A 14,859-nucleotide genomic window follows, 5' to 3' on the forward strand; every position below is an offset into this window, starting at 1 on the left:
TTTGAGTGTATATGTGGTTGTTTGAGTGTATATGTGGTTGTTTGAGTAAATATGTGGGTGTTTGAGTGTATATGTAGTTGCATGAGTTTGTGTACATGTCGGTGTATAAGGAAGTATTCACGTGTGATGTGTGTTTGTGAGTGTACATGTGGTTGCATGAGCGTATGTGTGTACATGTGGATGTGCGAGTGTATATATTTTTTTATATAATACTAAGTGACATGACGAACCAGTCGTGCACCTGGTACCTGGTGGTAAGCGCCTGTCCTTAATGATTGCAGTGCGACTCAGTGGTTTAAATCAAAGATCTGACTGCCACTGCCATTGCACCCGTGACCGTAAGACATAAGTGTATAAGTCCCATGTGCTTGTAATTTCACCAGCACCCTTACCCTTCAAAACCGGGACACAGTAATGCTGACATTACTGCTTGGCGGCAAAAATAGGCAAGGTGACAGTACTACACTGGACGAGCTCCAAGAAGCTCTACTGTTGTGATATACAATGTGGGTTGCATGAGTGTATTTGTGGGTGTACGAGTGTATATGTATGCATATATTAAAGTGTGAGGAAATGTCTGCGACTTGTGAGCGCGTGAGCTGCCCACATAACACTACGATTAAGGGTTGATAATGTTGCGGTCAGGACTGGCCTAGATTTAAGAATGTTTATTACGTCAACGTGCTTGGCAAGTTTCTAGTTAGCAAGTTCTCAGCTAAAGCAGAAGTTAATGCTACACAGTGAGTTCATTATAAATGGATGCACTAATTTTGAAGGAAGGTGTTAATTACAGCGAGACGCTGTCTAAAATTTCCTTCCAATAACTCTACTATGATTGCACGAAAGGAAGAGAAGACCCCCTGTACTTGTTACAAAGTAAGTTGGCTATTTGACAAGTCTTTCTAAGCGTTGCTTTTAGAATGATCGTAGTGCCCTTTTCAACTGCCGCCATTTTAACTTTTCCATCACCACCCCAAATATGGTTATAAAGGTATCAGGTCTGGCATCATATAACCCTAATTCAAGAGCTATCGCTCATTACCAGAGGTCTGAAAATGCACTGGTATATTTTCTAGCTATGCAACGATTTCTGCTTAAAGTGCGGAAGTTCCGCGTGCATTTTCCATCTGTTTCAGTTTTCGCAACTTTTATAACGGAAGTTTATGGACGCCATTGATTTAGCGCGAGTGGATTGCTTGCCTGTGGCAGTCTAGAGTAAAATGCTATTATGAAACAAAAAACCAGTCCTGTTTGGGACAATGCGAGTCCGGATACAAACTCACGCCCTCTGTTTGAGAGGCTATAGGTCAAACCTACCATTAGCATCCTTTTCTACCGAAGTCTACGAAGCTTTATTTTCTCGCACAGGAGTAAATTTTAAAATAAAATACACTTTAAATGTCCTTCCATAGGTAAGGGTATCCTATGACCCCATTTCAGTAATGTTTGAAATAAGTACCTACAACACACAATAATTGATACTTTGATCCAAGAATTAAGCTATTGGAAGATAGCCTACTTATTTTGCTAGGTGGCGCATGATCCGTAGTGCTGGTCGGCTGTCAGATTCACACCTCAAAGTATAACATCTACTACCATTACGTAGAATGTGACGTATTTCTGATAGTCTCCAATAATAAAAGCACATACTCGTACGCTATAAATAAGCCCTTGGTATAATAGTTACATGACGTGATCATATGACAAGTGATAAATTCATTTATGTATGTGAAATTTAATAACACTTTAGCATAAAATGTCGTAGACTAATTTCGTTCGTAGAATCTGTAAACCTCCTGAAAAATTGTCACTTTTAGATGTGGCCTTCTTTGTTTATTATATTTATATTAATTCATGGTGGCACTTCACTTGGCTATTTGCATTGGCGTATTTGACATGTATGGCAAACAATCACCATGTGTAGATAGCACGTGTGACAAAGTATTGGCCTTGTTTGCTTATTTGGCAAATGCAGCACACGCCAAACTCGCGTTACCGCACACTGCCCCAATTGTGCTAATTTTAAATCATTTGAGTTCTATGTCGATAGTGTTAATGGCTGGATTCTGTACGTTTGATATTCTGCTAAGTTACAATAATAATATAATAAAAATAACGCAACATGCTCATGGCCCTGCATGAGGGAAACCCTGTTTCGCGGATGCCATGGACACACACAGACAACCACAAATGACACCCAAACTCGTGAGAGAAATAAATGTAGGCCATACACATCTCCCGGTCTGGGAATCGATCCCAGGACCTCTGCGTGGCAGTCCGGCATGGTAACCGTTCGGCCATAGAGGCAGTTAAGAGTAAGTAGCTTGTCAGTTAATCATAGAGGTACTATTCAACTGCAATTGCAATTTTTTGGTATTCTGCTCTTCAATGGCGAATCGAATATTATATTTAATTTGAAGACTAAACTGCTGTTTAAACGACATAAATATTACGACAAGCATAGTAATTTCCATGGTAGTTTTAGAAAGGCACCATCGATCGTTAGTAATTGTATGAATGAATATGCCATCACTCTCCACCGAGACTCGACTGCAATTGCAACTAAATTTCAACAGAATTGCAAATATCATCATACTTGCAATGTAATCTTGGAATTAAAATGACTAGTGACCCTGGTCGGTTTCTCAACACATGTCAAAGGAGCCAAATAGGCAAATATGCAAGTAAACCGTACACAGTATGGCCATATTCGTTGTTTTATCGTAGGGAATGAGGAAGCGGACCGGCTAGCCATTGCGGCTGCTTCAGAGGGGCCTGAGATTGACATTGTGTCTGACTTCACTGAAGTGGTTGCAAACTATAAGAGCAAGTTCCATTCTCGTTGGAAGGAATATTTCGATCACCATGCAGAGTGAACCACGTGTCCCTTGGTTTGACCATGAAGCAGGGGTCAAATTATCAGCGCGCATAGGCTTCGATCTGGACACGTTTCATTAAACAAATTTTTGTATTTGATGCGGAGGGTGAACTCACCGAATTGCCAAGTGTGTGGGATTCCTGAGGATGTACATCATTTGCTCATGGAGAGTGTTCGGACGGAACGCATCAGGGCGCGGTTATTTGCACAGGCTGGTTTCCGTACATTTAATGTTGGGTGGTTTCAATGTTTTGTCGGTGCTAACATGTAGTGCCGCGGAGATTTTGTATACAGTATGTATACTTGAGGTATCGTTTTTCTAATGGGGCTGACATCTTCAATAACGCTCAAAGCCCCTAAAATAGAGAGAAAAAAAACTCCTTCTTTGACTCCATGTGTAGACGGTCGTATTTGTTAGTGTTTTGTTGTTTGTCTGTCAAATATTAGTCCAAGTACTATAACGAATACAAGCAGCCGTGTGAAGTAACGCCATCAGTTCATTTTACCCAATAGCTTACAAATATTACAATATTAGTACACAAGGCTAAAGCAGGTGATTGGGTGTCCAAGCTAAGAACATGTGGTTTGGGCACCAGGCCTCTACAAGCACGAACAGTCTCAAAATATAAATGGAATATTTGTTGCAGTGAGAGCGCGCAGCCTGGTTCGGGATGGAGCGACGATACTTCCGGCAAAGGAATTACAGACCTCGTCGCGTCTTTAGTGAGTTCAATTTTGTATAACTTTGAATAAACGTAAATTAAATGCACGTATTTTTAACTACTATGCGAACTTCTATAGCAAATTTTTGCCAAACACGGATCGTCTGTTAGGTTATGTTCCCTCAAGCATCCTTTTTTAACTTCATCTGGCTCTTTTAAACTTCGAAACATGCAGGTTTCTGCGTGACGTTCTAACCGTTGATTTACTCGACCGTCGTAACCAGAATTGATATTTTTCGAATCAACATATTTTTGAGCTTAGTTGCTTCGTCTTGCGATAGGTTCAGTCTAAGGCAGATAATTAAGATTGACTGCATGTTTGCAGTTAATGCGTGAAGCAACTTCGTGCGAGACCTCGACTGCATAAAGTTGATAACCATTTCACGCATTAACTGCAAACCTTTTTCATTTTTTTTTATAATATCACGTGACGGGACGAACAAGTCGTGCGCCTGATAATAAGCTGTACGCCTGTCCATAACAGTTGCAGTGACATTAGAGTTTTAAAGATTTGAGGGGCACTGTCACTGCGCTCGTCACCCTAAGATATAAGTCGATAAGTCCCATGTGCCTGTAATTTCACCAAGAAATGGATAAGGTGGCAGTACTTACCCGGACGAGCTCTTTCACAAGGAACTCGACTGCTAGTAAAATGCAGTCAATCTGTTAGCAGCCTAACAATGAGTTAGACGTATTAAAAATGGCACAGTCGTATAACCCCTAATTTCCATCCAGGTGTTTTTACTTATCAGTGATAAGTAACACTTCGAACCCTGATTAATTGTAAGTAAAAATAAGACTATGGTTTCTTGTCTTTTATTTTTAATTATTCCGGGATTTGTGCGAGGTATTATCCGCTTGAAGATCAGCTACATACACTAGACGTATTCCAGTAATTGGCAATGACTGTACAATTGTAAATAGGTGGCTTCCTCGGTACAGTAGGTGCATGTTTCAGAAGGCCCTGGCGATGCCGGCGTCGGCGAACTCTGGTCTCAAGACTGCCATCAAACTAAGACTGCGGTACGACTCCAGTAACAATCAGGTAGTTATTAACTTATTAAAGCTTTATTGGAAAGAATTTTTGAGTTGTTCGATCTTTGTATCTTAACTACTACTAACTTTTTTTTTGTTACGCGGATTACTCCTATTTGTAAACCGGTTTCAATTTTTTTTGTTCGATTATACCCTCTGGTATTTCTGTAGTGGTCCCATTTAAATTTGAATAAAATCATCCACCCGTAATAATGGTAAATTATGGGATGTATTCGTGTTATTAAATTAATCCACTTTCCATTAACCGATTTCTATAAAACTTGGCACATAGACGTAAGAGGACCCCTCACACATTAGCGTCTTTCGAACACCAGCTGACGCGAGTCCGCGTGACAGCGCGACGCCAGCACCGAGCGACTGCGAAATAGTGCCAAACGTCGGATATATACTGCTTTGGCGTTGCGTCGCCGCCGTGCGGACGTCTTGTCGTATGGAAAGATGCTAGTGTGGGGGTCTCTAATTAGCTGATTTGGTGATGGAAACTTGCAGATACATTAGAGGAACTTCTCAACATATACCTTGTGTACCTTGCGCTTGGGCTCAATGACTTGTTTATTGTTGTGACCGCGGTAACGGCCGCATTAGCGAAAGCTGACAAGCAGCAAAATTTTCTCTTCGATAGGTTCGGTTTCGGTTTTTCCTTATAAAAAAAAGTTATATTTTGTTCTGCTTTTGTAGATGGAGTCCCCATGGCCGCCGGATCAATCCGGGCAAGCCACGGGTCGCGAAGACGCTCGCATGTTGGCGCGCAGAGCTTCGTTTTGTATGTACATATTGCTTTGTTTTAACCGCCTTGTTTAAATACTGTCTGACTGCTTGTGGTTGCTTAAAACCGAGTGCTTTCAGGCGGCGTGACTTCAGGCGGGTCAAGTGAGTCCGGGCCAGGGGAGGCCCTCAGCTGGTCGGGCCCGCTGCCGCCACGCTGCGTAGACGCCGGCTTCAGCCCGAAGGTGTTCCTCGGGGGACTGCCTTGGGATATCACTGAGCACGCGCTCATGCACACCCTGAGACACTTCCAGCCTGTGCGGTGAGATACCTTTGCGTTGCTTCTACGTTTGTCATTTAAGGCTCAATTTACATTGCGGCGGAACGGAATGGAAGCGAATTTTTGCAACGGTATTGTACATAGCGTAATGAACTTTATGGTCAATTGTGTAACGTACAAACTAGATAGGAGCCAAAAGTCACGTCGCGCGTTTATCGCGGGATTCACGAGCATTCGCGAGAATTCCGCAGCTGCCATCGGCGACGCCTGGCGAAACCGTGGTAAGTGGCGTGAAGGCAGGCGGTAGTGTGACGTCAAACGTCAACAAAATACTAGTCTCAAGGCGCACTCGCGAGAATGCTCGCAAATGCTCGAGCATTCTAACGGTTTTTAAACTTGACGCTTCCGTTCCATTCCGTTCCGCCGCAATGTAAATTGAGCCTAAAACAGGGTTCGGAGTGATAATTATGATAATCACGATAATTATCTTGATAAGTATACAAATAGATTTACAAAATTGCTACCACTAACAATGTCGCACCATGTATTTATCCAAACAAATCTTTTTCCCTGAGTTTAGTTTAGTTTTCTCATTGTTTCTAATTTTTAGTCCAAAATTAGAGACAAAACTATGAACCAAAAAGTATGATTATTCGATATATTTTCGGTAATGATCAAAGAAAACGTTTTAATAATTTCAAACCCCGATTTAAAATTGTCCAACCCTGATATTGATATTAACAGGGGCCACCCGATTGTCCTATGTCTAAAGGACTAACATTTCTTGTCGTGAAACGTTTCTGATAAATGGATTGCAAAATGTAAAGTACTGAAGTTTTCATCGCGGCAATGTCTCGAAAATTAAGCGAGGCTCGACAATTTTTGGCATTTTCGAGATTCAAGACTGATGTTTTCAGTCTCGGGAATTTCGAGGCTTTTGGGACTTACGTCACATAAATGGTATTAAAAATAATTAACTAAACCAAGTACTACTATAAGTACTCTATAAATAAACAAATTATATAATTTCCCATTTTATAATTGAGTTACTAAACTTCATTAAAATATCATTGACTTAGGAAATGAAACTATTTTTCCGGATTCAAATCGCGTATATTTGTTTTTTCAAAAGAACCGACGTTTCGGGCCCTTCACAGGTTCCATGGTCACGGTTGACTGAGGTGGTACAGTCTTCAACCAGGTTGTCTAATATTGATGCAAACCACCCTATCGGTTTGTTTGAAAAAAACAAATATACGCGATTTAAATCCGAAAAATAGTTTCATTTCCTATGTGTAACAATCGTGGAAACCTAAGAACTCTGTATATCATTGACTATTTCTGAAATAGTCTCGTTGTTTCCCGGGGGTTTGAGATTGCAGCGAGGCTATCCTCTTGCACGTAGATAGAAGGAAATGCTTGTCGTGGAATTTTTACCTTCCCCGAATGCCGCCCGCAGCGTGGAGTGGCCGGGCCCGTCGCCGCGCGGCTGCGCCTACGTCACCTTCGAGAGCGAGCGGCGCGTGCGCGCGCTGCTGGCCGCCTCCCGCCGCGACGGCCACGACTGGTACTACCGCATCACGTCGCGCAAGATGCGCTCCAAGGAGGTTCGTGTCGCGCTTCCCTTCCCCCAACGCGCTGCTGCGGCACGGAATGGAAGCGAGCTTTTGTCAATTGTCTAAGAACTCTATCGGGACTTGAGCAGACTTGAGTATGATTTTCAGTGCTCACTGCAATACTTAAGTCCTGACTTGAGTATTGATTAGAGTTCTGGAATACGACCCTAAAATTAGATATGAGTCAAACGGGTCGCGTGTCTTCTGGAGAATTCTCGCGCAGTGCGTATTGACATAAACTGCCGTCCGCTAACACTAAAACGCGGCTGAGAAAATATTTTTTTGAGATGTCATAAAAAACCATAACCCAGTTTTAGAATATTGAAATTGTTTACAACTTCGTTACACAATTTTGTTTCCATTCCGTTATGATTCCGCTTCCATTCCATTCCGAAGTAACTTTAACTAAGCCTTAATTGTACGATATTAAATAATTTAATAAACGTATGTATATTTAACCTATATATTGGTACCTTTCACGTAGTTGTAAGCCACAAAATACCATGTCTTGGTTTTTAACTTAAATAACTTTTTTAGTAGGTTCCACATTTGAAAGTAAGATAACATCAGGTGACTTCTTACTTTTAATATTAAACGTATCCATTAGTCCCATTGCTGGGGACTGGCCTCTTCTTACAATGCTGCTGAATTGGGCTGTAGTTCCCATGCGGGCCCGATGCGGATTGGGAACTTCACACACATCATTAAATTGCTTAGCAGCTCATGGTAAATTTCATATCCCACGTGAATTCCGGAAAACTTAGAGGTGCAAACCCACGCCCTCTACTTGAGAGGTAATAAGTGTATGGTTTTTAAATGTCTGACAGTAATCATTTTGCGTGTTGTATTGTATTCCATGGTAGGAGAATAACGAGCGATGTATGTATTTAAACACTTTATTGTACAAAATTATTTTTTTTAACAAAGAAATAAAACGTTAGTGTACAAAGCCGAGCTTATCCCATAGATTTTTCCAGCTAACCTTTGAATAATTGAAAGGAAAGTTGGCTTCTGTGTCGGCAATATAATCTAATAAATCATGAAATTGAATGCTACATACTCGATAATTACAAGGATAAATTTATATCAAAATGTACATCAATACACAAGTAAATGATGATGCAGTAATGTCGGCATTACTGTTGTAAGGGTGCTGGTGACACATGGGACTTGTCAACGTATGTCTCAGGTTATCCGGCGCAGTGGCAGTGCCCTTCAGACTTCGCGATTTAAAGCTCTGAGTGGCACTGCAACAACTGCGCACGACGATTAACGTTAACCAGCCCGTGCTCCAGGCGCAGGTGATCCCCTGGGCCGTGAGCGACTCCAACTGGGTGGTGGGCGGGTCGGTGCGGCTGGAGCCGTCGCGTACCGTGTTCGTGGGCGCGCTGCACGGCATGCTCACGGCGCCGGCGCTGGCCACCATCATGAACGACCTCTTCTCTGGCGTCGTCTATGCAGGTAACGAACTATACCGACCTTTACTGCCCTTATCATAACTAACGTAATCGACATAAATGAGATTTACAACCCCCTCTAACCAGTGTTTTAATCTTTAGTTTCAGTTTTATTATTAAGCAAAATCAGAGCAGTTGACTTTTTTAGATGACAATAAAACTTTTGGTGTCAATATCTTGAAAGGTATCGAAATTCTAATGCGTTAATTGCGACAAGGCAGTTTAGTGGTCTGGATGCTTGTCAATGCTTTCCAACCAAAATGGATTTTTCAATTACTTCTGTGCTATACTTTGTGGAACAAGACACGGCTATTGCTACCTTTCAACAATAACGCAGTGTTACAGAATACGATTTAGAATTTTTTCTGTGCATGCGAATCTTGAATTGTATTAAAACGCTCTTGTGTAAGTTTTTTTTAGTGATGGGCGCTTTTTTAAAAAAATTTGGACGTAAATGGATAATTTATAAAAAAAATTTTGATGTAAGATGCAAGGTGCTTCATTGCCATCTTAAGTCAAAAACTTTACGTAGGATGGGTGATTCATTCACGATAAAATTTAGTCTGATTGCTGGTCTCTGTATTCTTAGTTCAAAATCGTAGTACTCTGCAATATTGCATTCGATAAATGCAGCAATATGCTTCTATTTTTCTAAAAACTATCTGTCTGATGATTAATTTTCTTTCCTTTTCACTTTTTTGACTTTTTTAAAACTGAATTGTGAAGATAGGTTGCTACTTAAGAAATCTATTTCGAGAAGTTTCTAAAATAGTCCTAATGGGAATTGAACCCGACCTCAAACGCTCAGTGCTAACTGCGGTCGTCAAAATATTATATTACTTGAATATTAACGACCTCGGACTAAAATTTTTCTGGTCTCGATTTTCTAGGTAGACCCAAACGTATGTTACTCTCCAATCCTATGCTTGTAGTTTATTCTGCCGAATAGAATCCACCTCGGCGATTGAGAAAAAGCTGTAGTCTTTAAATGTTGCAGGCATCGACACAGACAAGAATAAGTATCCAATCGGGTCCGGTCGCGTGACGTTCAATAATGTACGCTCTTACGTGCGCGCCATATCCGCCGGCCACGTCAAGATACGAACCGACAAGTTCTCAAAGAAGGTATAACAAATTTAGACATTTTAGAAAGTACTATTTGCGCAAAGCGTGACTCATAAAATACTTTGAGACTACGAACACAAGACTTTTAAGTGGAAAGTACAACATGCCTCATTATAGTACAAGTTAATAAATAATACGACTATATAACCATTTGTATGGAAAGGGTATTTGGATTTACGTGAGGCTCGAGAGTTGTCAAGACAAAGTGGCGTTCCCTTGGTCCCTTAATGTGGGATTGAGGCGTGAGCTTATGTATGTATAACTATTTGTGTAAGGAGTGTTTCTAAAGAAAGCGTTGCATCTATTTTGGGATGTAAGGAAAAATATTATATTAAAATAAAAACTGTTTAAAAAAATATTTTTTTAGTCCGTATATAGCGTAAATATGAAGTTCTTGGAAATTATGTGATCTGACCATTTGTTTGGAAAACAAATTTTCATTTCTGTTATGAACTTCTTTCCATAGTACTATTAACCAGTACAGAGCACTAGACAAACCGACCTCAAAATTTGATGGAATTAAATTTATTTGCCAAGTTTTACTGAAATCTGGTACCGGAAAGTGCGCAAAAACAGATTCATCCCCTAATTTGCCACCGTAAGAGGTGGAATATTTTCTTCAAATTTAAATGGGTCCGCTACTGAGGTACCCTCTTTTCAACAAAAAAAGAATCGTCCAAATCCGTTCAAACTCTTGGACAATGCCAAATATTCATATTGTATATTGTCTTTATAAAATGAACTTCCTTTTAAGTGATCACTGTAAACTTTTCAACCGGCTTTACACTATAATTTGTTCCATAAAGTTACTATAATTCGCCCACAGTCGCGTCAAAATACGCACTCACTTCTCTATACTTAAGGTTTAAAGAAAACCATTGCCTACATACAGTACATTAGTAAACTCCGACAAAAAATATACTTGGTATTAAAATAACTGTTTCCAGGTTCAAGTCGATCCTTATCTAGAGGACTCCATGTGTTCCGTGTGCAACCTGCATCAGGGCCCGTATTTCTGCCGGGACCCCATTTGCTTTCGGTGAGCTCATTTTTACTCTTAACCGTTTCAGTATAATGGAGAGATAATCCCAGGAGTATTGGACAATTTCTATAACACCTACATTTTACCCATCTTTTCTTGAAGTACTAGGATAAAGTGCAGTCTTGTAAAATAAGTACAGACAGTATACTTGTTGCCTGTGTACTTGAGATTTTTTGTAATTTCCAGCTTTATGCAATTTATATTAAGATCCTGAACTATAAAAGGATCTGCTGTAATTGTGATGAAGTTGAAAGGACTGCTGTACAATGACATCGTGATTGCAGGTACTTCTGCCGAGGTTGCTGGGCGTGGCAGCACCCGAACGACGAGCACAAGCCCCTTATGCGCAGCTCCAAAGCGGCTACGCCCGCGCCTCGTCATTCGCCACCCAGCGACACCGGCAGCATCTACAACGGGGGCTTCAATGCCAATAACGAAGGTACGTTTTTTAATTTAGGGTTAGACCCGACCTCGACGGCACGCATCGACTCCACGTTCTTACTAGATGCTGATATAACACTTCATAGTATCATCAGCTCTTAGGGTTTCTCTGAGAAAAGTTTAAGTAGAGTGATATCGTGACTGGCATCACCAGTACATTTACTCATATTTTGTATGCCCGTAATCCTAGCCCGATATCCATAATTATTAACCTTAGAACTAAGTCCAAACTCATTTAATGTTTTTACAGTAAGATTCCGGAGCGTATATTAAGATTACCATTTCCTAAGTTTAAAACTTACATTAAAAGTATTTTAATTGCAAAGTCATATTAGAAAATTGTAGACTACGTGTTAAATAAGGTGTATGAATAGACAAATGAGTCTAGATTCCACACAAATATTAATTGAAAGCATTTAAGTTTTGAAAAGCGCAATCCCTAGTTTGCTCGTTCTTCTTAGGGAGGTTAGCCTATTGAACGAGCTGTAGCTTAAAAAATTACGTTTCCAAGTGTAAAAATTTTACTCATGGAATAAATGATCGATTTTGTTTTAGCTGAAAAGAGCTGACTTGTATAAAACGTTTTTAGTATAAACGTTGGGCTGATGCGTACTAACAGGTTTCAACCTTAGACCTAATATCTGTAAGGGCTGACCCTCACTTCTCTCTACTAAACAGCACAGATTACCATGATAATAAATTTTCTTTGTGCATTCGTCGGCGTTATAGTAATTATAAAAATATTAAAAATACTTAGTGCTGGTAGTGTTAAGTGCTTCCAAAGTAGTCGTAGGTTCATCCCTAACGCAATGTTACTACTTCAACTGTCTCCCCCATTGTACGCAGAAGCAGACCGCCACGAAAAAACCTCCAATAGATATTCCTGGCCCCGCATTACACAAGATATCTATTATTGAGCAAGTAAGAATTTTACTTTGCTTTGTTAACATACTAGTTTGGCAAATATCTATGACGTCAAAGGTGAATACCACAGACATATATCTAGACGTACGCCGCAAGTGTACGTACTTCGCGTGCCCTAAGTGAAATTCACTTGCCGCTGCTACACTTCAGAACGCGCTCGACCGCTATAGTAGATAAACACCAGTCGAAAACGCGAAAAATGATAATTCTGCCATTATAAACTACAAAAGCACCATAACTGGAGGTAGACTGGTAAACAGGGACAAGGAAACGTCACACGGGCAAGTGATTTTGTAATCACAAGATGCATAATTTATTTTGAAAACAATTATTTTGTTTTGTATGAATTTCGAGAAAACAAACATGCAACCCAGTGTATGCCTCATGATTTGTGATCCTTTGTTAATACGCCATGAATATCGAACGAACGCACTTTTGTATAATGCATCCAGTTTCGTGGTACGGGCGCTTGAATATTCTTTTGACCAAATTTCACATTTAGTGATGTATACATGTATAGGTAGGCAACACTGGGACCACTGGGACCTTACCATGAACTATTATTACGATTCAGTTCAGGACCTAAAATTAATCGTAGTGAGACAGCGCTACATGAAGTGTATATCACCGTCCAGCTTTTTTGTCGTTAAGTATACTGAACTGTAATAACTGTTCATGGTAAGACCCCTGTTTTCGATTCTGATCGATTTTGAAACCAAAGGGACGAAAATTATTATGACCTTAGCAATATTATAAAAATATTCTGACTCTTTTGTTATAACGTTAAGTAACGTTTCGTTTTTTTTTTTCAGTTTTAGAAGTATCTATATCAGTAGTATCTGTAATCTCGATAATTTTTGCAGCACATTGCCGGATATGTATTACAAGTAATACAAAAAAATAAAAAATGCGAAGAGTGTAACAGTGCGCTGTCTTTAAAAAAACCTGGAGTTGGTCATACGTATGAGCTCGTTGCTTTCGAGGACGACGAAGGTGGTCTAGTTTATCCCACCTAAGATCCTATCCAAATATGCAGAGTAGAAGAGTTAGAAAAGAAATCCGAGAAATAATAAACAAATCACAAACTTTACACGAGGGCGACATTAAGTAAACCTCTTCTGATTAGTAAGATTTTACGGTATTTTGTTAGCAGTAACATTTTCAATTGTCTTGCCATTCACCAATTTGATCAATCACCGATGGAAAACAGATGGTTTTCAGTCAATTTAATTAAGGCAGTTGCAAGTTCATATACTGACGTGCGTTTTCATTATTTAAGTCAATCGATAAGATCTTCTATTACAAAAAGACGGTTATATAATAAGCTTATTTTATTTCAATTTTATTAATATTTGAAGTTGATCAAAAATTGAAATTTTAATTAATAAAATTTTTATAAAAACTACTTTCTACTATATTTATTATTTCACGACTACCTGTAATCAACGAATACTTGAATCGATTAATTGATTGGAATACGTGTATTCCGTTCAATCAATCGATTTAGCGCGGAAGGAGGTTTCCCATCCACTAAATAGTTCTTGTGACGTCACGGTGGATACATAAAATGCGGCACGCTCGGTTTTCATACAAATTGCCGTACTTGCGGCGTCTATTTAGATGTCTGTGGTGAATACCCATGTGACTGGTGACGTTGTCGTCAATACTGACGACTGCACTTTAATTGTGGTCACTTGTCTGTTGCTTAAATAATTGCTTCCCGAAGTAATAATTCTGCTGCTGATTGGTGCTGCAACAAATCTATTTAACCAAATCACTTAATTACAGCGACATCATCGCTAAGCGGTGGCAGTGGCACGAGCGGTAGCGGAAGCGCGGCCAACGGCGACTTCGAGCCTGGTGCTGAAGACCCGCCGGACTCCTGGCCACACATGCACTAGTGTTCACGCCCATTGCGAACTACGCGACACGCTATTATTCAATCTATCAGTATTCATCCATACTGTGACGCCTATTATCATTAACTTTTTGGTATAAACTATAAATATTCAGATTCTAGATATACCCAGTTCACTCTAATAGTAAAGACAATTTTTTAATTCGTCAAATTTTAAATGTAAAGCTGGAAGTCACAGTACAGTTATAGTAATAAGCTACTGTCATGGGGTTTTGACTGCATTTTATTGAATTCTCACCCCTCATGGAAGAATGGTGTAAGTGAAGTTACGTCAAAAATGTTTTTCAATTCTTGTAACTCTATCGATTAATATTGTTGATAGTTATAAGAATTGCAGATGTGGGTTATATTTTTCCGTATCCAATTGAGCAATAAACATTTTTGACGTAACTTCAATTCTGCCATTCTCCCATGAGGGGTGCGAATTGGCGACTGCGGTCTTTGCAGTTTTTGGTATCTTGTTCATATTAAATTTGATGTAAATTTAAGTTGTTTTAACTGACTAAAACAAAATTGTTACGAGTTTCTTTGAAAATGGCGTGTCATGTTATGTAGTCGAGCCGCTATTAAGTTTGGCGCTTGGCCAGCATTCGTTTTGTTTAACGTTGATTTTTATATTGTCAAATTATGAATTTTTGTTAGCAGAATTCCATACGAAATGTATGAAGTTTTTTTTTTACAATTGTTTATTATAT

General features: G+C 39.7%; 1 protein-coding gene across 4 annotated transcripts in view; it reads left to right on the forward strand.

Moving 5' to 3' along the window:
• The window catches only part of LOC113237841 (cytoplasmic polyadenylation element-binding protein 1-B), a 24,389-nt gene extending 9,871 nt beyond the window's left edge, over window positions 1-14,518 (forward strand). The window contains exons 4-14 of one of the 4 annotated variants that reach the window (XM_026474531.1): window positions 3,526-3,601; window positions 4,559-4,645; window positions 5,335-5,419; window positions 5,503-5,683; window positions 7,101-7,248; window positions 8,553-8,718; window positions 9,712-9,839; window positions 10,787-10,878; window positions 11,166-11,320; window positions 12,169-12,243; window positions 14,035-14,518. In XM_026474531.1, coding sequence (XP_026330316.1) covers window positions 3,526-3,601; window positions 4,559-4,645; window positions 5,335-5,419; window positions 5,503-5,683; window positions 7,101-7,248; window positions 8,553-8,718; window positions 9,712-9,839; window positions 10,787-10,878; window positions 11,166-11,320; window positions 12,169-12,239 — 1,189 coding nt within the window. In that variant the 3' untranslated portion in view covers window positions 12,240-12,243; window positions 14,035-14,518. The remainder of the gene's footprint in view (window positions 1-3,525; window positions 3,602-4,558; window positions 4,646-5,334; window positions 5,420-5,502; window positions 5,684-7,100; window positions 7,249-8,552; window positions 8,719-9,711; window positions 9,840-10,786; window positions 10,879-11,165; window positions 11,321-12,168; window positions 12,244-14,034) is intronic. The other 3 variants (XM_026474532.1, XM_026474529.1, XM_026474530.1) reach the window with 3 other exon arrangements.
• The last annotated feature ends 341 nt before the right edge of the window (window positions 14,519-14,859 follow it).

Source organism: Hyposmocoma kahamanoa, unplaced genomic scaffold (genome assembly GCF_003589595.1).
Source record: "Hyposmocoma kahamanoa isolate Upper Pololo Valley unplaced genomic scaffold, ASM358959v1 94, whole genome shotgun sequence".
In the NCBI taxonomy this organism is placed as follows: domain Eukaryota; kingdom Metazoa; phylum Arthropoda; class Insecta; order Lepidoptera; family Cosmopterigidae; genus Hyposmocoma; species Hyposmocoma kahamanoa.